The following is a 26,347-nucleotide window of genomic DNA, read 5'->3' as shown; positions in this document are numbered from 1 at the left end:
TAACCCATTCCAGGTACCTGATTGATTAAACACACATACACACACTATAATGTCCAGCTTTAGCCGTCTGTCCACCAAACTTATTTATTGTATCACATCAACAGGAAGAGCAGCAGGCAGGTAGAGCATATCTCAGGTTTATGGTCTTTGCATCAATCAATCTGGAAAATCAGGATTTCCATACGAAACCCGTTAACTTAAATTAGGGGAAAACAAAACAATAAAGATGTTCCTCCTCTTTATTTCAGGATATCACAGAACTCTGTGGGTGAGAAAAATATATTCAGTCAGACATACCTATTCTCAACATAAGTCATTGTAAAACAATATTAGGGTTAAGGATGATAACTAAACAATCAATTCATTATTTGGTGTATAATTTTATACTGTTTGTATACATGCTTTTTTTTTTTTTTTTACAGAATGCAGTTTCAGCACTAAGTAGCGGACAGCTCCCCTGCACAGACAGCTCCTTTTTCTCATCTGCCGTCAGCTTTTTCAGATGTTTTACACGCACCCACCTCCCATTCCAATCTTGCCATCTCCATCCTTATCGCCTGCAGCCATCAGCGCCTTGGTCTCAGCCACAGTCAGCTCTCTTGCCCCCGGAGAGAAATTCTGAAGAAACAGCCTGATGGGTGCGCAGAGAATATGAGAGAAAAGTTGAGGCTTATATCATCATTGACTCTATCTTTTCTGATGCCATTTTCTTACCCTCCGGGCCTTTCTGAGCAATCCCTCTTCCCATCATTCACTCACCAGCCCCCCTCCTCATATATTACTGAATTCATTCATACAGAGACCTCTCTCTGCCTGTGGGCCATCACAATGGCCACACATGCACAAACACACTCACACGCCCATCTGTATCCTTGCCTTAGCCCGTAAACCTCACAGACACATGGTATCCTTACTTGAGCTCCTCCTCTTCAATGTATCCACTCTTGTCTTGGTCCAGCACCATAAACACTTTATTTCTATCTGCCTCGGAGGAGCTGGTCAGTCCCACTTGAGCAAAAAACGACTTGAAGTCGAAGGTGCCTGGAGCTGCATAGGAGAAAGCCGAAGTGAGCAAAAAGAGAGTAAGACAGATGTGAGAGTGAGAGGTCCATCTCAGAATGACAAGAAAGCAAGAATGTTGAGGAACTGAATAGAGATGTCGCATGTACTCATTCGCTCAGATGACTTTCATTCTCCCACCAATGACATTTACCAATAAACACCCTGTAGCACATCACTGTCTTGTGCCATTATAGGCTATGTCATTATGCCATTGAAACACTCAAAGCACACTGAATATCGCCCACGGGCCGAATGCAAACATAAATGTTAAAAGCCCCTTTTCATCAAGCTGTTAAAAGGAAATTCTCATCTGGGATAAGTTATCCTCAAGTACACCAATCATTCGCTGAATAAGATTCACAGCCACAGAATGAGAGATTATAAGATTTCAAAATATTCATTTCATAATAAAGGACGGGAAATCTTAAAAACAAAGAAAGCATCCTTGACCAGAAGAAAATGTGTCTGCTGTGCCCACTTTAATAAAACATGTTAGTTCTTGAAATACATCCTAGAAATATCTCCTTTTAAACATTCACAAGAATTAGACAAAGCGTGTATGTTACTTTGCCTGAATCATTGCTAACAGGAGGGTTCTCTTGAATAAAGGGCATATAAGCACTGACATTTGGTTTTCATCTGAGGGCTTGTGCTGTGTCTGCGTTGTCATGCAAACATAATTGCTAGAGATGAATGATTAAGTGCTCTGGGAAGTGAGGGCTGTATATTTGGTCCTCTTTGTGAACGCTGAATGTAAAAAACACTTCGGTATCTGGGTGGTGACTGCTCTCCTGCCACATGGCTGCCTGGTTACCTGCAGGCTTCCTGTCCCCACTGTGAACAAAGCATCCTGGTATCCCTATTGGGACTGCATGGGTTTCACAAAGGCACTCTCTCTCTCTCTCTCTCTCTCTCTCTCTCTCTCTCTCTCTGCAATTATGTGTGTGGATTTATACTCACTAAGTGTAAAGTATGTGTTCTTGTGTTAACGTGTGTGTCTCTCTGCGCGCGTGTTGTCTGACTCACCTTGACAAGCCTGGACCGCAGTCTTGATGTCCTCGTCGCTCAGTATCCCTGCAAATGCCATGGTGCTCTGTAGCTGCCCGTGGGGTGCTAACACACATTTATGGAGGAAATGCAAGGTGACAGTAAATAACACTAGTGCAGGTGTTTTCTGTCTCCGTCAGATAGAAATGTGTGGATAGATTAAGCACAATCATTTCTCTACGAGTAGTCTTCAGATACATTAACACTGTCAAAAACTAAGTTGCTGAGTTGATTGTGCTATTTTAGCAGTAATGTACAGACATATTGGCTAAATATTTCACTCAGAGAGAGAAACATTTTTTTTTGTATCATAAATTTAAATCATATGACAATGGCTTGATGACCAGACCCAAGCTATGTTTTACAAAATGAAGGAGAAAGTAGTTTCAACTTGAAGGAGCAAACAACAAGATTTAAATACTTTATTCCCCACTATTTTGAAGCAGAAGAATTGAGATGCTTTAAGGCACAAAATCACACAGAACCGCTAACAATCATCACACACAGCATTACTGAGAACATGCATTTGCAAATAGCTTGCAACTCACCGTGCTTCGGGTGAGGTTTGCACTCTCTGAGCTTACGATGTGAAGATCTCTGCTTCTCTGCTTCTCTTGCTTTGCAACACTCTTTTGCAGCTTCGTGATCTGGTCTGCAAGAAGCAACCTGACGTATCTGTCCTCAAACCCAGGGAGATTTGCCCCACGCCACAGAATGCCTCCTCCTCCTTCATCAGTTAATCAGAGCAGATAATTTTCTCACTCATATTGTTGTGCAAACCTGCAGGCACAGGACATAATTATGACAATCTAATCTGCTAATAATCAATCTTAAATATGATTGTATTTTAAGTGGAATTTATTTAATATAATATTCATCTTCTGATTATCTGCCTTTACTGATATTGCTACGACTAACGCTTATACTGTTGTTTATATAAATGTTAATGAGGAATACTACTATAAAATAAGGAAGAAAGTTTACTGAAGCAAAGCAACATCTTTCAAGAGATGAACGTGATAATTATCCATTAGCTATGTAAATTTAATTTGAGTTTGGAATATGTATGGTAAAAAAATAAATAAAATAAAAATAAAGACACTTTGTAAACAGATGAATATGCCACTGTCATGTTGTAAGTCTTAGCTATAAACAACACAGGGGATATATGTGGTATTGTCTTGTTAACAAACATACAGATTACAATAACAATATTACAATAATTCAATCTGGTGAGATATTCTTTATCACAGCTCTTAAAAAACAATTATCATGTGCTATGGCTTAAAAATAATTACAATTAAAAAACATATATAGCTGAGATAAATAACAAGTTGACTTTTTAAGAGCATCATTTGTAGCTATTGAAACCAAAATAGAGTTTAACAATGTTTTGGCTTTGAGTATTTCATATTGTTTCCCGGTAAATTATCCACCCAGCAACATTTATATGAAAACACAAGAATAAAACAAAAACGAATCTTCATGACATAGGTTAAGGTGCGCATGGTACCAGCCAAATTACCCAAACCAGCTATAAAATGCTGCTCGGCAGTTTATGGTTGGCAATAAATCCCCAAACAAACATATATTGGAGACAAATGATTATTGCGTGCCTCACATGGTTGGCAAGTGACTGGGTGTATAAAGCTCTCTTCAGCTTTGATATACACAGCACTGGATTTACATGCCCGATAATAAAGCTCGAAGCTGATTGGCTACGCGTGTTTCACTCGAAGGTATTCTTCGTCGTGATTGGCTTGATCGCTTGTCAATCATTTGAGGTTTTACGCCTCATTTCGTGATGTGACGTTGTACAGGAACATGGCGCTTTGGTGGGTAGCTGTTTCATGACAGTCGAGGCTATTAGTTAATTCCCTTTATCTGTGGTAATTTAAATAACACGAGGCTTTGTACATCAAATATGACACGTCGTAAAGGCTGAGCTGCTCTCCATGGACACCGGAACACTAACGTCTCGTAGCGGTGTTTGCTGTCGTCAGCTGAAACTGTTAGCATTGACATGCTAGCTGAAGCTAGTTAGCTGGTGTGACAGTAAGTAGCTAACGTTAAACATAATATAGTATAATGCTTGTTTATGTAGCCCACGCTGAAGTTGAACTGGATATCAATGATTAGAAAACGTGGTTTGGCATCAAAACAGACATTTATTATTCAGGACGACGATTCCAAATAGCTAACATTTGTGTTAGCTAAGCCAAGAGGAGGATGAGGAGCCGCCACGGATATGTGTTGTTGCTGGCCGGTGGGATTCTCCTGTCGGCGGTTTGGCTGTCGGAAGGTGCCCCTCTTCAATATCCCCACAAATCAGGTGAGACAGCTGACTGTGGAGCTGTGACACAGCGTTTGTTTGTTTACTCAATACAACTCCTGTCTATGTACCTGCTGAGCTAGCAAGTGTTTCTGCTAATCAGCAGCTAAAAGCTAACAACACAACAACTTGGCTGCATTTCCTGTTAAATACTGTTTCAATGCACGTACACTTGGACTGACTGCTATTGCTTTTTTGATAATATGGTTAACAGGATGGCAATTGTTTCTTTCTTCATGGACGGGTGCATATTTTATTAGTTATAACGTAAAAGTAACAGGATGTCATCGTCACAAACACTCAAAACACTTTACAGTTGTCTTCAACCAGAACTCAGAAGATACTTATTAATCTCTTCAAGTTTAATTTTGACTGATGTTTAACTCAAATGAGTTGACCTTTAGGAAGCAGTAATGTGTGAGTTAATATAGTACAGGCTTTTGTAACTGCAGGGACAGACATGTTAATCTGTCAGTGGGGTTGGTCCAGTCATTGACATTTAACCACGTTTATGGGACAATAGACTAAATGTTGGCTTACCAGCATGGCACCACTGTTTCCTCATCACACGTTGTGTCACGGGTGTGATCATTTCAGTATTTTTGGTTGAATCAAAGTGTAGTCATAGAAGAAAACGGTGATGAAACACTTCACATGTTGATTTAAGAGATTGTTGTTCAGGGCAGAATTGTAGAACCAGGAGGAATTTTATTTTTGAAGCAATTCAATCATTTTATACTTGCAATACTCTATAAGATTACTGTTTTGTTACAATTTTGATGTTCCTTAGTAATTAATGTCATGTATATACAATCATTTGGTTTTAGCATGTCAGATATTTGTACTGATCTGGTTTCACCACATTTTAAATTGAATGTTTTTTTTTAAATGTTCACAGTTTTCCAAACAAAATTAATTAAATGAAATGGAATTTTGAGTCACCTAGAAATGGTACAGTAAATAAAGTAGATTAATCAACCACATATTTAATCACTTGTAACCTTATGTTGCGGATGCCCTTGATCCACTCATTCATAGAGACAAGGGGATGTTACAGCAGTTCATTCTTTTTTTGCAGCTTTTCAAAGTAAGATGCTCAGTCTGTCAACGTGCTGCAGATTAAAAATTGCAGATGTAAATATGCTGCAGTCAGGCTTGGTAATGTGTAACCATAACACATTCCAATCTTATCAACATCAGTCAATGATTTGCAACAGTGTTGTTTGCTAATTATATTACAACTTTCCGGAAAGTTATGTTACAATTATATGAGCATGCCTAAGGGAGCATGATGAGGAGCATGATTGTATGCTTTTATTACAACCTGTTCTTTGCCCCACTTCCTCAATCTGTATTTTCCAGTGTGTCCAGATGTGATACAGTTATACTTAATTGTTAAAACTTTCGATTTTTGATATAACTGTAACTGGAAAGTCACATGCAAAGCTGGTCTCCAAGTGACGTGGTGTTTACACACATCAAACATGAGTAAAGGTAGATAGTTAAGCTTTAACAGATGTGTCAATATTTCAACTGCAGTAACAGCCATGTGATAGCGGCCTGTCCGATCTGTTAGTTCTTAAACTTCCACCACATAGCTCAGCGATACCCACCGCAAGCTGTAGGGAATGCTGCTTTTACAAACTGTGGACCAGTCTATTAAGTGATGTTTTGACAGTAGAAATAATGCTAATTTATAATTAAAAATGACAGAATACCAGCATATCCAATATGGATTCCTACGAGGGCTGCCACAAGTGTTGACTCTGCATTTGATTGATGAGGCATAGTGCTTCTTATCATAACAGCCAGACAAATCCTAGTGAAACCAAAACATGCCAGCCAGACCATGCCATCCCTCATCCTGTACATAACTGAAAGTACAGACATCCACTTGTGCACACTGGTGGGTGAAATGTGCAAAAATGGGTCAGCTCCTCCTCTGCGTGAATGCCTCCTGAAATATGCAGTGAAACTGAAATAAGACCTGGCAGCTCCCTGCCGTATTGCTCCCAAAAAACCAGTTGAGTCATTTGGTAGGGCCTGCCAACTTATAATATGAACCCATGACTCAGATAAGGCCTAACCGTGGACAACTGATCCCATGTAGCGCTGCCGTGACCCAGCTACTGTTTTTTCTATCGACTGCTGCTGCAGCCTCGGCGGGTGTCCTGCACTGCCTGGAACCCTGTTGTTCGGCTGAAACAGACAGGGTTGTTTGTATCAAAAAGCTGTGTGCCATTGTAGCCAATATCTTTCGCAGGATTGTTGTGAAGTTAAGCCTCATTAAAGCCAATTGGAATTCTCTCTAAATGATTGCTCCTGCCAGTGACTGATACGCACGTTTTTTGCTATAATTGTGGATGGAGATAGTGTTTTGTGAAAAATAGGCAGAAGGACATATTTTGAATCCGACTCATATAAGGATTTGCATTTTCTGTTCATCATTCAGCTCTCTCGTGGATTCTAGAATTATTACATATGCATTTCATAAAAGGAGGGTCTTGTTCCAAAATCAGACTACATGGTATTGATTTGATAATAACTTGATCTGACGGATTTGTAGTTTTGAACTTTGGGAAAGAATTCATCTTCTGCATGGCATTGTGGATGACCCCAGTCAGAGGTTTCCCTCTCTGTATGATGCTGTGCTGATAGCAACCTGCCTGTGGTGTTGGGGGGAGTTGGCTGTTGTGTGACGGTCATCAGTACAGTCATGCATGCATGCATGCATGCATGCAGTATATATCGTTTCATGTTATAAATGTTTATGGAGATACTATGTTGATCTAAACCGTAGAGTATGTGTAGCTCTGTAACTCACGGGTCCAACTAACAGCTGTCCAAATAGAGATTAAGACCAACATTTGATTTCTTAATGTATGCTAAGCTACGGTAAAACCCGTTTCTCTCGCTGAAGGTCATGCATTTTTACTGCTCTTACTTTATATTTAGAAGGGAAAGTCTGAGCAGTGTCTGGGACACACACCATCATGTCTTCTGCCGTTGTTGACCTATTTTGACATTGTTTCTGCCCTCCAGAGAGTGATAATTCCTCTATATTACTCCCTGCGTGTATTTTCTTCGTTCTTGGATGTGTCATTGTTGTAAAATGTTGTGCCGTCTGCGGTTTTAATGGATGCCTGTTAAGCAGATTTCCGGCGTTTGAGCAGTGTCAGCAAGCAGTTGTCCACCTGTGCCTTCCACTTATAACTGTAGCTAGGAGGAATTAAGTATAACCTTGAGCAGCTCATATATGACTTAACAAGACCCACCATCCTGATGTCGAAGATACATTGCAAGATGGGTAATGCTTTCTTTTAACAATTATAAGTACACCTCTCCATTTTGAGCGGATCCATTTAATCTTTAATTCCTCTTCTCATCAATATTTTAACGCAGAGAGTGTTTCTCTCTTACAATCTTTAGCACCGAGAAGAGATTTGTGGATGTAATCCTGAGGAAACATCCATTATTTAGAAATGGACAAAATATCAGTGTTTTCTGTATTCAAACCTTTTTACAGTTGGCATCACATACTATCTGCCTTTACCTTTCCTAAAGGCCATGTTACATGTGATGTCTTTAACCAAGCATGATCTCTATGTAATATTGTGATCCTATTGATCACAAGTAAAGAGACCGGGTTGAGCAATCCTTTCTATTTTTTATTGCCGATAGATTGACATAGTCTGCTAGACATGAAATGAATCTCAATCATGGCTGACACTCTGGATCATTTCTTATGCTCCCCGGAGAGATACAGTGATGGCTGCTCCTCTTGTCTGCCACCTGATGTTCAGAACAGACATGAGTTGTTGTAAGATCACTGCTCAGCCGGTTGTTTCCTTTCGGCCTCTACAAGTTCTTACCTCTATTTTATTTAGGGGACTGATTTATTTATGAGATAGGGAAAAGGCTGCCAGATTAATTATTTTGATTGTGCACAAGACATTTGGCACTAAGGCTTGGATTTGGCTAAAGTTACCACTCTGTCACCTTTTACCAATAACATGGTCAATGATTTTAGGCCATGTCTATGTGGATAAAATTTACACGTAAAAACAACATGCATCCACATTTCCTGGAGATCACTGCAAACTGAAAATAATTGAAAAATCTGGGATGGTGAGTGTGACTCACCATCCCAGTTTCTCTGCTTGCTTCTTACACACAAGGTTTCGATAAGGCAGAACACACGGTTTAGATCTAATTTACAATCAGTTGAAGTTATATTTATTTTGCAATCTGCATTGATATTAAATAAGTTTATTAAAAAAGTAGCTTGAGATAACAATAATTTAATGTGCCGCTAGCTGCACTAAGAACAATTATTCGTTCACAATTTATGCTTGTGAAAACGACTCCTCAAGCAACCTAAATATAAATACAGATTAATGATGACACATTTACTGTGGGTTAAGCTATTCAAAGAGATTTGGGGACTTTTTTTTTTTTTTTTTTAACATTTCACGACCAGACTGTGTCCAACTAGCATATCTGCCGTCATTTGGAGAGATTTGCATGCACCGTTCTCACTATAATGCAAGGAATCTTTCAGGTGGATATTATCCGCAAAAGCAAAATTTATATACTGTAAATAAAAGCAGTTTTGTGTCAACACATTGTCCTGAGTCCGGCTTCTCGTTAGTTCCAAAGGGCTTACATGTTATTTTACATCTTATTTTACAGTTATACTTCAAGTCGGTTGTTTCTTTCCTCCGTTTGCTGATGTTAAACCAACTACAAGTATGTTTGTAGTCTGGATATATTCAGCACCCACCTTCATCTGTCAGGAATTTGTAGTTCAGCAGAAGGAGACTCAGTAGGTGTTGATTTTCCCTCCAGCAGACAGGATGTACCTGACAAGCTACAACCAGTGGGAGACAGAATAAACACAGGAGGAAGAATGGGGACACAAAATCTCACTATTCTTTTAGCACGCACACAATGCCAGATATGATGTAGTGGGCTGAGATTGTTACATTTATTACAGTGTGGTATAGCAAAAAAGGAAATTACAAAAACAAGTTAAACAAATGGTGCATTTGCGTTCAGCAAGATTCCACAGATGACATCCAACATTATTTCTGAATGATACAGTCAGAACAAAAACAACAACATCCACAAAGTCCATGCAACCATCAAGTGGGAGAGATTAATTTGAACGCGACCAGTACCTTTCAAAGGAGCAATGCCATTTGGAAACAAGAATGTTATATATGTTTGTTAATTACAAGAATAGATAACGAGTTAGAATAAATTGGGCCTTTAATAGTTAATGTGCTTTACATGTGAAGCAGTCTCTCCAAAACAAAGCCGTTGTGTTGCACTGAATTGGCAAACCTTTGTGCGAATGTTGGTCGGCATCAGTGTGGTGTGGGAGCAGCAGCTGAGCAGCGCAGTGGGCGGGTTGCAAGGCTGCTGTCAGCCCTGACAATCGAGCTGACTGCTGGGCCAGCAGCATCTCCACCAGTGCAGACTTAACACATGCTGTCACCACTGCTGCACCATCAGCTGCTCATCAACCAGTGGACACCCCCACAACTGTCTCTCTGAATGGCGGATGAGGAGTAGAGGTTGGCCTGAAGAGCCACAATTGTCATGTGATGTTGGCAGAAATTGTGCACCTTTTTTTTAAAATATATATATAACAAAGTTACTGTTTTGAAATTTCATACAATCATAATTTATTGTTTGTCTTACTTAGTGTTAAACTGCAGTGGTGTTGATTGTGAAATGGCGCAATACGCTTTAGATGTTAAATTAAAGAGCACTGCAGTCGAGCTTAAATTAATCTTTCTTGCGGGTGGATTTAGAAAAGAAGCTGGTAGAGCACTGGTGCGTGGGGTTACTGTCAAAACAAACGCACGTCTATGCTTTTGCTTTGTGCCAACTTTCATCCTCTTCTTCATTCATTCCAAAGTAATGCAGAGCTGTGAATATGAATAATTCAGCTTGGTTTCTGTCTTCTGTTTTTTTTTCTCATTTCAGGTGGAAGCAATGGGGACACACTGCCTGTTTCTGTCTCCCTATCCCTGGTGGTATCGCTGACAGCGCTTTTGGCCTTGGTGGTGTTGCTAGTGAACTGTGTGACCTGCTGCAAGGAAAGAGAGATCAACTTCAAGGTGAGAGTCCTTGCAGGCAGGTAGTCAGACGGACTCAGCTCCACCTGCTCCTATGCAGGCCACTTCTAATGAATCATGGAGTGAGGATCGATTGTAAAGGACACAGTGTGTGAATTTCGGCTCTGTTGTGAAATGTATGCCCTGCAGTTTTGTGTAGTAGTCGATTGGCAAGCCTGTTTTTAATCCACTCTTGATTTCTGTTGATGTAGGAGTTTGAGGACCACTTCGACGATGAGATCGACTTCACTCCACCGGCGGAGGACACGCCTTCTATGCAGTCCCCTGCCGAGGTGTACACCCTCGCCGTGTCTCCTGTGGCCCTGCCTGGACCCCCACACCTCCAACCTCCTGTCTGTGTCACAGGTAGACAAACTTTCAGAATCATAATTATCTTAAAAAAAATGTAATAGCTGGGTTTTTGGATGGACTTCTTTTTATATATATCACCTCAGTTAAGATCAACAAATGATGAAACCTGTAAATTAGTCCAGTCTTAATTAACATTGTTCTGTGCTCGGTTTCACAGAGGGATCCACAGGCTTCCAGGTAGCACGTCACAGTCTCAGTTATATCCAAGAGATTGGCAACGGCTGGTTTGGCCAGGTAAGATTGGTTTCATTAATATACAAGTTTTGCATAGTCCCAAACAATAAAACAATAAAATAAAAAATGTTAAATTAGGGTAATGTTTGGTTAAACACATTTATTCTATATGGTCTCAAACTAGAGGATGCTAAAGGGTGCAGTCTGCGCCATATGGGCCACAGGCTGGATATTTTCTCTAAATCTGTTTATAACTGAAGGTTTCAGCACAAATCATCTTCCAATTTAATTTTTTTTATTTCCCCATTAAATTCACAACTCAATACATTTGTTTGCAGCATATATTTGAAATTAAACTGTATACAGACACAGGACAGCTGCCTCATTCAAATACAGTGGTCCCTCGTATATCGCGGGGGATACGTTACAAAAATAACCCTCAATAGATGAAATCCGCGAAGTAATGAGCTTTATTTTTTACAATTATCATACATGTTTTAAGACACTCTCAAAGTTCAAACTTTTGCGAATTTCAAACAAAAGCCCAAACATGTTTCACAAATTTCATTTTAATGATCAATCTACGAGGTCCTCTAACCCTGGCGCCGCTCCGCTGTCTTTTTAGCCGAACGTATTCTGTACCGAACGTATTCTGAACTTTACAGGAGACACTGCACGGAGGAGATTGATTGACAAGGGTGTACAGTACAGTCCCTCTGTTAATCAGGACGCCGAACACAATGCGCGTTCATACTGCACGCTGTAAAATAATTAAAAATAAAAATCCGCGAAACAGCAAGTCCGCGAAAGGTGAACCGCGTTATAGCGAGGGACGACTGTATCTTACTTTTTTTGCTTTTCTCTGTTTTCCCCCATTAAGGCCAGTATGTATTTATGCATGCTTTCCGAATAATTCTCAACATGTCAAGTGGAATACCCATTCTTCCCCCATCTTTCCAATCTGTTGCCTTGTATTCCTCTTTTTAACATGTTATACGTAAAGGCATACTCTTTGGCTCTTTTCGCTGTATTTTGTTCATGCTTAAGTACTGTTATGTACTAACAGGTCCTTCTGAGTGAAGTCTACACTGATCCAGGAGGAGCCAGGGTGGTGGTGAAGGAGTTAAAAGCTAATGCAAGTGCTAAGGAGCAGAATGACTTCCTGCAGCAGGGGGATCCATACAGGTAAACATATACACATACAGGCTATTATTATTTTTAATCGGATTCAATTAGAGTTTCTCAAAACACAAGAAGACGTCCACAAATGTCCTGCTTTGTGCACAACTCGAGCATTCACTTTACTGTTTTAGTGGGGGAACAATCAGAATACACATTGAGGAAATTCAGACTTTTTTTTAAATAAAAAATAATCACAATAGTTGTTGATTCATTAATAGTTTCTAACTTCTTTTGCATAAAAGCTCACAAAATATCTCTGACATCTCTGTAAAGTTAGCAGACATACATATTGTTTCAGACCTAATCTCTCAAATCTTACAGATATTATTTTAAGGCATTAAAATACTGCAGTCCTCATTAGCATCCGTATCAAACAGGCTTTGTGGTATTTTGTCTTTTCAGAGTGCTGCAGCACCCAAACATCCTCCAATGTCTTGGACAGTGTGTTGAGGCCATTCCCTTCTTACTTGTCTTTGAGTACTGTGAAATGGTGAGTGGCTAAATGTTATTTAAAAGCACACAATGCACTATCAACCCCGTTTTAATGTACACAATGTTGATTGTGTATGATTTCAAATGATATATATATTCATGGGAATTAAATAAATCAGCAATTTGCAATCCTATTTTTATTTTCTGTGGACTTTTCCCATTTAACATGCAATGTTTGTGCACTAGTGTTAAAGGATTGAGAGATTTACTGCTTGCTATGCATGGAAGGCTTCATTAATTGAGATATTTAAAAATGATCTCATGTCAGCTTGCTAAGCTCACAAATTCATAGAGCATGACCTTGTTTAAATACTGTCCAGCATTCGTGCATCGCTGAGCTGCCCTGTTGACCATCTGGATTGGAAGCCTGCAGTCGAAGTAGCTCCTATGAAGTAACTCGGACACGGCCACAATAGTTGATTTTTTTGCTTCTCTTTAGCTTTTCTGTGTGTTCCCCGACTGCTGGGAGCACCCAGCCCTCCCTCCTCCTCGGCTTCCCTACTTTGGTCGAAGTTGCATAGCTCGTCTAAGCCTTGGACTTCTCACATTCCCACTTCACCCAGTAAAGAACAGGCTCCATTTACGCTCCTCTGGTGTCAGCTCCACCAGTTGCTGTGTTTGTACATTTTTATGGATTGCACATTGTGCGTGATAAGAGACTGTTAAGTTGAATCTAAAGTAAACTAAACTGTTCCTCAAAAAACATATGGGGTGCCTAGTGATGAATGCAAAGAGCCAAAAAACGTCACTTAAAGAAATACACCACCTTGGTGTCTATTTGATTTAATAACCGGACAAACCTTCACGATGGGAAGCACAGTAGCATTTTGCACCATGGACTTAAGTAACCAAGAAATTATAAACACTGCACATTGTAATGCAATACAACCTGTAATACAAACTAGTCAGTCAGAGAGAGATGTTGATTCAACATTTGAGTGAAATGTGACGTAGGCTAATTGGAGCCTCAAAGCATACCTCAGAATGGAGACAACATCCAGTCCACTTAAATAGTCCTTACATGTCTGTAATTATTGCTACTGGTGGACTGATTTGTAAGGGTGTGTGTGTGTGTGTCTGTGTGTCTGTCTCTCAGCTGTGTTTATGTGGATCTGTTGTGAGGGCGTATTAAAACTTCAGAATAGAGTTGCAACTAGTAATTATCTGCCTTATTCAATAAAGCCAGTTTCAGAAATATTGTTTTGATGTCTTGTCTGTAACTTAACTTTTAGCCTGCTCTCACTGCTCTCGTGGTGTTGTTTTTGGCCGCAGTAGGCAGCTGTTTCCACCTGCTTGACTTACTGCCTGATGCCAAGATACTGACTGTCCTTTATTTGGTTTCCATTAATACAACGTGAGTCATGAAGTTCGACTTCACAGTTGTTTAGAGGGACATCCAGTCAGTATATTAAAATCTGACTTTATTAGTTGCTTTTGGATGTTGAGCCACATTATATTTGCTCGTAGGAAAAGCATTACTGCTGTTAAGGTGACAGAAATGCTCCCCCCACTTTGCCTTCCCATAAATCCGACCTGATATTGTGTCCAGCGTGGTCCAGTTTGTCTCGCCAGACATTGCATAATGTTGTTGGGCGGGTATTGTCCAGCTGCCTGGGCCTGGCCGGTGTCCCAGCATTGTGGGCCAGCTCTCGTAAAGTTTCTGACAGGAGATGGAAAGGACTTATCACAGGTGTGTGCGAGTCATTTGGAAGGATTTTGTATAAAGACCAGGTCCTGTTGGTTGAAGGTGATAATGTGTGAAGGTAGAACAACTGACTGATGTCTATACTCGTTATCTCTAGCTAGATTGAAAGTTTTTAGGACTTCGTCCAAGTGGGATTTGGTCCGGCACTGTGCCTCTCTTTCAGCATCTAGCGTTCATGTTTCATTTGCACTGCTTGCATGTAACATTAACTCCATGTCAAAAGAACAGGGTTGAACCTGCTCTTACCACTTTAGGCCACGTCAATCATCCTCTAGATGCCGAAACATAAAGTGTGACGGTGGACGAGATGAATCCCAAAAAGCCACTCGGCTGTGACTTCCGCTTGATTAGCCTGGTCATTGATGGTGTTTTTTCAGTCCTGTATCGCCTGTGTCAGGGGTAACCCTGAGTCAAAGCATTTTACACATCAAAATATATCAAGCAACTGGTGCCGGGGCCACAGAATGTCACATACCATGGAGTGAGTGACAGCCTGTAATGCACAGATCTCCTGCCTGGTGACTGGCTAAGACATTAGGGCCTCGGCAGACCCTTCTCTGGTTCAGGGTCTCGGTCATGAGCCAGCTGACTCCTGGCTTTCGAAAGTTGTTGATCTGTTCCCTTTATTGCGGTTGTTAAAGCAACAATCCTCACAATGTTATGGAAGGACTCTATTACTGTTTCATTAAGTTAAACATTACTGACTTACTTCGGCATGTTGAGTATTATATTTCCTCTTGTGGGTAAAGTTGTCCTTTTTGACTTCTACAGACTGTTGATAGTCTTAAATCTTTAATATTAATGTAACTTGCTTACAATCTTTGTGGTTACAAAAACACCATCTATGGGCCACTTGCTCTACTTAGCTTACAAGTATCCATGCTGACAGCAGTATTGGGCAATAATGACTTTAAATGTAGTAATCTGACGAGTAATGTAACTAATTATTTTTGAAAAGTATAAAGTAATTTATTGTCTTAAGCAACACTGGCTAACGGTATTTAGAATATAGCCTGTGTTTAGTATCCACTAGTAGCAAAAAAGTCTTAAATAACTTGATTTAAAAAAAATATTTTTTACATAACTTGATCATGTGATAGCTGAACCAGACACAAATCTGTTCATTTGGAACTTACTACATTCTTGTTTATTCCCGGGTCAGACACAAGGCCTAATTGTTTTGGCCTTTCACAGTAAATGTTGTTTCATTAGCGGCCCTGGATCCTCCCCCTGAAACTCAGACCTCATCACCTGCCGAGGAGCCATCACAAATAAAGACGGGCAGAGGGTATCACTTACCATACATTGGATATAGCTCTTCTGTGAAGACTGCTTCTCAGAGGCGTGTGCGTGCGTAAATGTGGTCGAAGCAAACCATGCTGCTTATGTAATGCGACTCATCTAACTTAAGCTGCTTGTTGTGAGATATCTCATGGAAAAGAACACTCTTTGTAAACACTCAAGCTCAAACTTCACCGCTCAGTAGCTGCATGTGATTTTGATATTTTCAACGACAGGACCCCACATAGTCTGTGACTCCATCGTGCGTGCAGTATGTTCTCAGGAGCGCATTCCTCAGGGGAGCTCCGTTCTGCTAGCTAATTGGGAGTCTCCTTCGCTGCAGCTCTGCTGAACATGATCCCAAAACCCCACATAACTGAAACAACCCTTTGCTTTCACAGTTAGGAAGTCAGAGTTAAATATACTGTTCTATAAAATGTCTACGGTCTCCATTTACAGTATGTGTTATGTGTGTGAATAACTACAGGTGTCCATAGAGGTTACCAACCAACCCTGTATTGTGAACCTGCACACAGCGGACACACTTTTTGTAATTAAAATGAGCCCTATGGGTTTGTGATCTGAACAGAGATTAACTCCTTGTTCATATTCGTATATTCTCACAGCGCTATGATCAGTCACACCGGTCAGCTACATTCTAACTTGACGCTCGGTATCACCCTCTAACCCTGTGGAGGCCTGCGTGTTTGTATTATGTGGCGCAGTCAATCATCTCAAAGCTCAGAGCCCTGTCCTGCTTTGCTCTCGGGACACCTCGTTGTTTACGCTCCTCCACTCAGAGGCTCTGGACACCCAAATGGACACAAGCACAGTTTATTTCACTGACCTGAGCTGAACTTTTTTTTTTTATTTATACATCTCTGTGACCTGGTATAGAGGTCCATTAAACAGTTCTACCCCTATTTGGTCCTCTCCCACATCCTGAGAAGTGCTGAGGAGACAGAAAAAGGAACATCTGCTGCCCCCGTCTGGCGGTCTCTCCCCATTACATTTAACGAACATCGCTTTCCCAATTCTCTCTGTTGCTGTAATACACATAAGATTCCTCTGGATTGATTGAATGCTTATGCAGGGTCCTTACGGTCATGGAAAATCGGGAAAAGTCATGGCATTTTTAAATGGTTATTTCCATGCCTGGAAAAACACCTTTAAAAAACAAAAAAAACAAACGTTTTTGGAAAAGTCATGGCAATGTGTTATATTCATCTGTTCATGTCGTTCATTTACGCTGAGTTTGAAATGATGAATATGTTTTTTAAAGAAAGAAGCTCAAAATAAATGATGCTCTATAAATGTTTATTATTTTAATCAAACTATTGTCTCTCATTTATTTGTGTCATTTAAGGTTTACTGTATGCTTTGTCATTGTTTGTTTGAATACTACATTTTTTTCACTTTTCCATGAATACACCGAAGTTTTACAAAATGTTTGGTCATGGAAATTTAGTTTAAGGTTATGGAAAAGTCATGGAAATCCATTGGTCAAAATGTGTATGAACCCTGTTATGTTAGATTTTGTTAAATGTGTGTGCGTGTGTTTTTGCAGGGGGATTTGCGGGGCTATCTGTCTCAGCAGGACTGGATGTTCAGAACTGCTGAGTTGCTGCAGCTGCAGAGAATGGCCTGTGAAATCGCTGCTGGTGTCACTCACCTTCACAAACACAACTTCCTGCACAGGTAGCGCATCAGAATTGCAACACTCATACAAGCTCACAGGTTTAAGAGGCACTGAGCCGAGCGTTGTGTTTTTGTTTGTCTGTCGAAGAATGCGGCTGCTGTTTATGGTGCCGCTCACTTTTTCAGTGACAAGCGCATTGCAATTCCATAATTTATTTATAACCTAGTATTTTGTGATCTTCTGCCTCAGGTTAATTCATTAGATTAGTAGTTCTCTTAATTTAATAGGTATTACTTAATGTTGACGTAGTTCTCTTTACATGTATGTATTTTTTATAAGAAAGCATAGGTAATCATGTTTAGTATTTTCAGACTTTTGTCTTTATCATTTCGACTGCACACATCTAAATACTTATAAAGCTAAATGACAATGGTTATATCTCAGTAAACAAGAGCATATTGCATCTTGTCAACACATAATACATATGCTTATTGCACATATTTGAATCAAGATCAACACTAATACAATGTTTATGGTATACAAATATAGGTACTTTACTGGATGTTTAATGTCACTAAAGGCAAAAAGACTAAGACTTGGTTCAAGTGCTAGTTCTACTCGAGAGCTTACTGTCCAACCAGTGTCAGGAGTACCAGTGTTCTCCAAAAAAGGTGTGTACAGCAGAGAGGCTGCAGTTCATTTTCATTTTTACCCCACAGAGTACTGGATGTCTGGCTGCTAGTATGGGGACAGAGGGTGTTCATGTGGCTCGGGGTTACATACGATGCTCAGCTCATCAGCTCTATTTTGCATGCTCAGAATAAGCTCTGAGGGTTCCAATAACACAGCTCCCATGCATTGCCACAGTGTCAGCTGTCCGCTGCCAGGGGATATGATGATTCTGCTCTTTGCTTGTAAGGGATAGCCTCATATTGGGCCTTGTGTTTTAATCCTTGTTACAACTCAAAGGGAGTTCGACAAGCTTCCCCCATGCATACAAATTTCATTTGCAATCGTAAAAATATTTCGGTGGCACTTAAGTTAAAATGCTACACAAAAAAAAAAAGGTTAAACTTGCTGAATGATGAGTGTAGCCACATGCTGATGAAACTGAATGAGAAGTGATTTATGGTGCAGCTCCAGACACAAAACCCTCAGGGCAAGTGCTGTGTGGGCCGATATCCAAAGCTGAAACCTCAGCTTTGCAATCATGCATGGGTGGGAATGGGGCAGCAAAACAGCAAAACGTCTTGATATATTCTCAGTCAGAAATTTTGAAAAGTGTTTTTCTTTTAAGGCATGGTTTAGGGATTGCTCGACAAATATTTTCAGGAGAAGAACTTGCTAGGTTTGCTAATTTCGAAATCACTGCCACGGTGCTTATTAGCCTTGTAGGGCTGAGAAGTTGGACCCATTTCCTTACTGTATGTCGGCCCCCCCAGCTAACAGCAGGCAGGGCAACTGGCGAGTTTAAAATATATCCCCATTCATCTGAAAGAGTTTTCAGTTGGTCTGACAGTTGAAAGTGCAAATTAACTACCATATACATGTTTGCTTAATGTGCAGAGAGAGACTCTGAGATCCTTACGCCTCTACTGGCAGCGTCACAAAACATTTTTGTTTCCCTCAAGAAACTGTATGTTGCTGCTATATGCACGGGTCAGGAATAGCCCCCGTATGAGCCTTGTTGCAAGGTGAAGAGCAGAGGCAAATGACAGAAGAAGAATGTCATATAGTTGCCAAAGTCACTTGTGATCCTTGCCAGATTCCTTTTACCCTGATTTCCTGTGAGGTAATCATAGCCTTTTAAGGCTAAGGGGAGATGGTGGATTCCTTGATGAAAATTATATGATCGATTTGATTTATTTTTTCATGCGGCTGCCTGTAAGCTCCATAATCAGTGAATATGTTTTTGTGCTTGTGGCTTTGTGTAAGTATCTAATCCATCCTTATGTTGTTCTCTTTGCTGTCATAGTGATTTGGCCCTGAGGAACTGCTACCTGACTGGAGATCTTACTGTCAAAGTGGGAGACTATGGAATTGGACCCTACAGATACAAAGTAAGCAAAAAACTAAGTTTCTGATATTTTCTGCAAACATTTATTGGTAATTACTGTATGGAACTGCTAAGACCAGTCATAGTTTAATTCTGAAATAAACATGATCCAATTGGGTTGGGCAATCATCTATTTTCATGAAGTGGTTACTCAAGATCTTCAATAGGCAGGGGAGGCGGGAGGGAGAGGGGGGGTAATAGCAGGATGTGGGTGGAGTTAGGTCACAGCACGTCAGTCCAACAGACTGTAGTAATCAACATTGATGCTAGTGTAATAGTTAGAAAGATTAGCCAAAAAGAGGGAAAATATGTAATGAAATTAGTGGTTTGCAAAAAAAGAAGCAACAGTGTTTTAGAGACTGCAGTAGCACCTTGCATTAAATAGTTTTTCTGCCATTTTCATAAAAAAATGTGGCCTGCTATATGTCTGTAAATTATTCCATGTTAATGAGAGTTTAGTAGTTTGAAGCTGTGTATTTTTTGTCCAATTTGAAGTCTTTTTAATTGTTGTGCAGGTGACCTCACAGAAAATAAGTATTTTTTTTATTGGAGGCTGTGCAGGGATTTACCTTCGATCAGTTGTATGTTTCACTGAAGATTCATGGTTGTCTTGTAACTGGACACACTGTTATGTCCCAAGGCAGTTCTGTCTGCTGCATTCCTTAAATACTGCTGATCCGTCAGTTTGCCTGTCTGAATTTAATACTCCAAGATAAGGTCACCCTGTAAATCTATTTCTGTAAAGAAAGGGAGAGGCAAAGGGAGACTGCACTGCCTCGATGGGAGCGAACAAACAGTCAAATGTCTCCTGTTGCAGACGGCTACTGAATGAGCTTTAGTGTTTGCACAGTTACTTACAGTGTAATCTAGATTGTTACAGTTTGTAGCAAATACCCTGTGTGACTGATTTGATTTTACTATGTTACTATAGGAGGATTACGTCATCACAGAAGATGATGTGTTTGCACCCCTTCGCTGGTTGGCTCCTGAGCTGGTGGGTGAGCGCCATGGGGGTGTGATCACGATGGAGCAGACCAAGCCCAGCAATGTGTGGTAGGCACCAAACTGCAGCTCTTCACTGACACTAGAGGACATTTTCTTTAAACCCATAACTCATGACTGTGTAACCTGAATGCATTTAATCTGAATGCATTTAAAATATTCCCATTCAAGGGCCTCTGAGAGAGACTATATATTTAAGTTTACATGACATTTACATGACAACCGTGACCCGACCCCGGATAAGCGGCGGAAAATGGATGGATGGATGGATGGATGACATTTAGTATATTTGAAATAAGACAATAAATTGCTCTGCAGTCCACCTCTGGATGGTTGCTGAGGAAGATGAGCCCTACCTGCAAATACAAGGGCTTTTAACTACCAAACAATCTGGATTATTTCCAGAAGAGTAGGGGAAGACACTGACACAATACCAACTCAGTCTTTTCAGCCTCTCCTGGACTTCACAAATCATTGCCAAACTGCATTTTGGTTGGAAAAAAAATGCACACCTACGTCAAGTAGTTTTAATGTCATAGCTGCTCTTGAAAAAATACATTTATTTATATTTACAGCAATGTGCTGTGAGTTAGGGTGTTCATAACAGCTCCCCACATGAAGTTTTGTGGTTTAGGGTCAAGAGGTCAAGGTCTTTTGCTGAATGAAAATTGCTCGAGATAACTTTTGTCCTGCAGTGAAATCCAACAGCTATGTTGTCCTCCATTGTCCTTAGGGCCTTGGGAGTGACATTGTGGGAGCTCTTTGAGAATGCTGTTCAGCCGTACCCACACCTTACTGACCGGGAGGTTCTCAATCATGTGATCAAGGATCAACAAGTCAAACTCTTTAAGTCACAACTGGAGCTTCCTTATTCCGACAGATGGTGAGTTTTTGGAATAGGACTGTTGGCACAAATGAAATACAAATACTGTAAAATAGTGTAAAATAAAACTTTATGATATTGGTTTACCTTTTAAAGCAGGATTCAAAGTAATACATCTATTAAAAAGATCTCTGGTCTCCTTGTTACTGCAGGCATGAGGTCCTGCAGTTCTGCTGGCTGTCTCCGGACAAGCGGGCCACAGCAGAGGAAGTGCACCGTCTGCTTATCTATCTGCGCATGCAAGGCCAGAAGGACATAGAAGAAGACTTTGAGCAACGCTGGGATGCTCTCAAGCCGAACACTTCCACACGGCAGACCACTGCTAGCCACTCGTCGTACCCAATCTTGGAACAGTTTGCCGATGATGCCCTGCGACAAGAGATCGACGAAGTTCTTACTGTCACTGAAACAAGCAAAGGTCTCAGCTTTGAGTATGTTTGGGAGGCAGCCAAGCACGACCACTATGAGGGCAACCATGGGCGCTCGGGCATGGACACAACATTGAACTATCACAGCATGTTCTTTCCTGTTTCCAGTGAAGACATCCAGGCCCATTTCCCTGATCCTGTTGCCAGAGCAGCGGGCCCAAAAAGTGGTAACGCTCCTTCAGGATTTTCTGGAATTGTACCAGTGTTTGATGCACAAAAGCCATCTAATGGAAATGAATATTACATACAACTAGAAGAACAAGGGGAGAGCACTGTTGAGGAAGATAGGAATAGAGGGCAAGATATTGACTTCAGTTCAGGCCGCCAAGACTTTGTTGTTCTCCAAGATGTCCGTCTGGATGAGTCTAGTACCGATGCTGATTTTTTCCACCAAAGTATTGATTCCAAGGATTCCTATTTACCAGACAGCCATGTCTGGTCGTCTCTTGAAAATGACAGTCCATACCACACCAACATTTTCACTGACGGGGGGTCCAAACAAGAGGACTCTCCTTCCTGGAGACAGAGTTTTATGGAGCTTCCAGAGCGCAATGGGAACCCTTTCCTTGAAGGTGCTCCTTTAGAAGTCGAGGAGGTGGAAATAGATAAAAGCAATGGGGATTCTTTTTTAGGGGACGGTTCAGAAGCCTGTTACCTGGGGGATTCTGTAGAAGTGGAGCGGGAGAACACAGATGAGAAGAGGCTTCTGAACTCTGAAAAACTAGCTGACAACTTTATATTTCTCAAAGACCACAGCCTGATGAAAGACAGATCAAGTTTCTCAAGTCTACAGGAGAACTTTCTTCTACCTGGTCGAGCCCACGAACCAGAGGAACGCTTCAGAATGAGCTCTTGGGACAACATTGAGAATTTAGGTAGCTTAATCTCAGCAGACAATTATTTAAAACCTGCGACAAGTAGCACATCCTCAAGACAGGAACTGTTAGACTCTCCAAGTATCAGCTTAGGGGAGTTTTCTCCATCTCTGGTTGAAAATAAAACACTGGTGCCTTTCATTACGGTGGTCACAGAAGATAACACAAGCAACCAGCTGCCAGTTAGAAATAGTTCTTCCACAGAAGACCTTGGTCTGCTGCAATCCTCTGACAGAGGTGCAGACTCTGGTTTTAATTCTACCTCGGAGAGGTTTGAGGTTGTTATCAGTCAAACTGATGGCCACACCCCTGCAATCTCTGAAAGTGCCACTACAGACTCATTGTGCACAGATGCCAAAATTCCCAGCCTTGAAGAAGACCTTAGAACCTCTCAGAATAATGTTCAGCTCATAAAAAGTAAAATGCCTGAAAACCTGCAAGTCCCAGCATTGTCCTCAGACAATGGACACAGTGAAGACCTCACGAGTAATGATCTGTTGAGTGAGCTTATTGAGGATGCAGATGCAGAACTGGAAAGCGCTCTATCTGACCACGAAGAATCCTTTATGGACACTGATGGGTGTCCTATTGTCAGATCTTCTCTGTTGGTCTCAGGGCCATCTTTGGACCAGATCAGCCAGGACAGTTTACTGGAAGACAGTATGTCCACCACTCTACCAACTATAGATAATTCAGCCGAGACCCCAGACTCTTTAGACTCTCTTGACATCCACAGGCTAGGTGAACAAGGAGATGAGCTGAATGCCCAAATAGCCCAACACAAACTCCAACCTCCGTACAAAATATCCGACAGTGGGTATGAGACGGAGAACCTGGAGTCTCCTGAGTGGAACTCTCAGCCCAATGTTAACGACGATTCTCCTGTCAAAAACGGTGTTGCCGAAGAAGAAGAGGAGGCAGAGGAGCTCACGGCTGCACCAAATCTGGTTCCACCAGAAATCATCATCTCTGAAGTAGAGGTTGTGCTGGATACTCACAGTGAGGACCCCAGTGAGGGCCAGCAACCAGCTCATGTAGCTCCTGCTGAAGAGCCATTCATGGGCAGTAACTACAGAGACTCTGCCTATTTCTCAGACAATGAATCAGAACCCGAGAAGAAGTCTGAAGAAACGGTTGCGGGAGGTTCTGGAGAAGTCGCGTGGCTGAGGAACTCTACTGTGGTGACCGGCGTGGCCGCCGCAGGTCCAGCGCCGGAGGTCAACGTGGAGAGGGATGTCGATTCTCTATTTTCCCAGCACCAATCTTCTGTAGCTGCCGAGGCACAGACCGATGGAGAAGCGCCTCATACGGGGGGCGTATTATCGGAGGCAGATTCAGAACTCGCAGGAAAATGCGAGATGGAGGAGACGGTGTCTCCCAACAGTCAAAATGAAGGTGTCGACCAACCAGAGTTTCTCAAGGACGTCACATCTCCCGATCAATCGGAAGATCTGGAAACCTCAACTGAACTCCTTCCTCAACTTCCTTTTGTTGCCCCTTCAAAGCCAGTGCCGGAGCACTCGGGTCATGCAAAGCTAACCAGGACCTACGCGAGCGACGGGCATAAAATAAAAGAGCCGCACATGGAGGGGCGTTTCCTGGGGAGGCGGGACGGACAGGAGGAAGACGTAGACGCGGACGAGGAGGACGAGAACAGCGACGACTCTGACGATGACGTCCGTGGATACCAGTTGCACAGCTCCAGTTCGGAAAGCGAGGATGAAACCGTGCACACGGTGCCGTTTATTGTCTCAGATGACAGTCGTGCAAAGAACCTGAAGAGCTTGTTGAAACCCACCACACTAAATGTCCAGGCGTCATCTTCTCCGAGTTCCAATTCGGATAACTCCAGACGAGCCGTGTCTTTCTTCGATGACGTCACAGTTTACCTGTTTGACCAGGTAATGTCTTTGTTGTTCATTGCCAAAAAATACACTTTTTTTTGTGTGGCCGTTCTAATTAACATCCAACTTATTCTGATATAGGAGACCCCCACCAAGGAACTGGGTGACCACTCCTCAGGCTCACATAATCAGGCTCCAGAGTTCAGCAGCCCAGTGTCCAGTGCCAGCTACCTGAACCGGTTCACCAACTCTGAAAGCTCCACGGATGAAGAAGGTAAGGACAAAAAAAAAGAGAAGAAAAACACTAAATGTGTTTAGCTTCTGCTAATTGTCTGTACATTACATGCACTGACTTAATTATGAAATCCTGCAGGTGGTGGTTTTGAGTGGGATGATGATTTCTCTCCGGCGCCTGCCTTCCTGGCCAAGACGGATAAAGGCGCCGTATCAAAGACCATGTCCTCATCTGCGGGGCCTCGCTTTTACTCTTCGCCACCTGCAACAGGAAGCGTGCTGGAGCCCAGCTGGTCCAGCTCCTCAAACTACTCCCGTTTCTCCATCTCACCGGCCAGCATCGCCAGCTTTTCCCTGACGCATCTCACCGACTCTGACATCGAACAAGGAGGCAAGTTAAGCATGCAGTCGCACCAAACCTGTACGGGTTTTTACACGGGCTTAAAGGAATAGATCCACATTTTGGGTTCAATCACTTTCATGCCAGGAGCTAGATAAAAAGATCGACACCACTCTCATCTCTGTTAAGCTAAAATGCAATTAAGTGTATTTCCCAAAGTGCTATTCCTTTAAAATTAGTTAGTTTTCTTTGCAGTCATAATCTCATCATAGCAAATTTAGTAAGATTTAATTTGACTATTTTTTTATCTTATCTCACTACTATTTGCATATTTTCCATGTAACTAGCTCATTGGACCTTTAAATGACATGAAATAGTCATGTTTGAGTAATATTCATGAATCAGTTGAACTCCTCTTTAAACTCAATTCATCCTCTTTTGTTCACCCCAGGAAGCAGTGAAGATGGAGAAAAGGACTAGTGCGATATATTATCATCACACTGTTGAAAAATGAACCTAAACTCGCACTTTTTAAGAATGGAGAACAGGACAAATGAAGCGGTTTGCCCCACAAACCGCGGATGCTTCTCTCAGGCAGAACTGCTCCTTTCCTACACAGAGATGCCCATGAGAAGAACGACGCTCAGCCAATGAGACGGCCACGGCCCAGCTCCCGTCTGAGCCACACCACCTCTCCAGCTACATCAGTGTGTGATTTTAAATTTCAGTGCAATTCCACTTGGAGAGGAAAAGAGTTTCTAAATGTTTGCTTTAAAGACTTATCGTGTGCATTCCAGATGTTTGGCTGCTTCTTTTTTGTTGTGTCAAGGTGCACTCATTTTCCAGGACTTCCACCAAAAAAAAAAAGCTCGTTTTACGCTCTGAATTGAACACACTGGGCTGGTAAAACTCGTCACTCCAGCCAAATAGGAAAAAGCTCTTTGATTTCATCAGACCTAAAACTGAAGATCCAAGCTTTTTCTCTAACTTTATTAATTTTGCTCTTTCATGTTGTGCGATTATTTCAGTGGTTGCCTCTTCTGGAAGAATTAGTTTTTTCGTAACCTCATCAGGTGTTTTATGTCACAATCTCCTAATTGGAGAGAAGCTATGTGTGGTATCCTTCTGTACAGCATTTGAATAAGAAGGGTTTAAAATGTATCTTAACTAAAAGAAAACCCCTCCACTACAGAGGTGACACGCTGAGTGTTTCTTTTTATTTATGTTTGAAAGGAACATTTGCAGTAAGTAGTTTCATTTTGTTGAGACCGCCC

At 41.4% G+C, this 26,347-nt stretch overlaps 2 protein-coding genes across 2 annotated transcripts; one reads left to right on the top strand and one right to left on the bottom strand.

The window, feature by feature from the left end:
• LOC137786314 (parvalbumin beta-like) lies at positions 1-5,071 on the bottom strand. The gene is made up of 6 exons (XM_068578115.1): positions 4,982-5,071; positions 2,658-2,836; positions 2,089-2,175; positions 915-1,047; positions 522-631; positions 1-262 (listed from the first exon to the last, which is right to left on the bottom strand). Exons 3-6 carry the CDS (start codon positions 2,147-2,149, stop codon positions 240-242), a joined length of 327 nt encoding a protein of 108 aa, XP_068434216.1. The 5' UTR covers positions 2,150-2,175; positions 2,658-2,836; positions 4,982-5,071; the 3' UTR covers positions 1-239.
• lmtk2 (lemur tyrosine kinase 2) lies at positions 3,910-25,867 on the top strand. Its single transcript, XM_068578112.1, has 16 exons — positions 3,910-3,944; positions 4,050-4,164; positions 4,289-4,441; positions 10,436-10,569; positions 10,779-10,932; positions 11,096-11,172; positions 12,179-12,297; positions 12,697-12,784; positions 17,340-17,470; positions 19,387-19,471; positions 20,399-20,520; positions 21,203-21,352; positions 21,505-24,556; positions 24,641-24,773; positions 24,873-25,124; positions 25,525-25,867. The coding sequence occupies exons 3-16, from the start codon at positions 4,339-4,341 to the stop codon at positions 25,551-25,553; spliced, it is 4,629 nt and encodes a 1,542-aa protein (XP_068434213.1). The 5' UTR covers positions 3,910-3,944; positions 4,050-4,164; positions 4,289-4,338; the 3' UTR covers positions 25,554-25,867.
• Positions 25,868-26,347: the final 480 nt, after the last annotated feature.

Source organism: Clinocottus analis, unplaced genomic scaffold, assembly GCF_023055335.1.
Source record: "Clinocottus analis isolate CAN_PGR_092001 unplaced genomic scaffold, fCliAna1.0.p SCAF_16, whole genome shotgun sequence".
Classification (NCBI taxonomy): domain Eukaryota; kingdom Metazoa; phylum Chordata; class Actinopteri; order Perciformes; family Cottidae; genus Clinocottus; species Clinocottus analis.
Note: the sequence above shows the minus strand (reverse complement) of the source record. Positions and strands in the feature narration are given on the sequence as shown.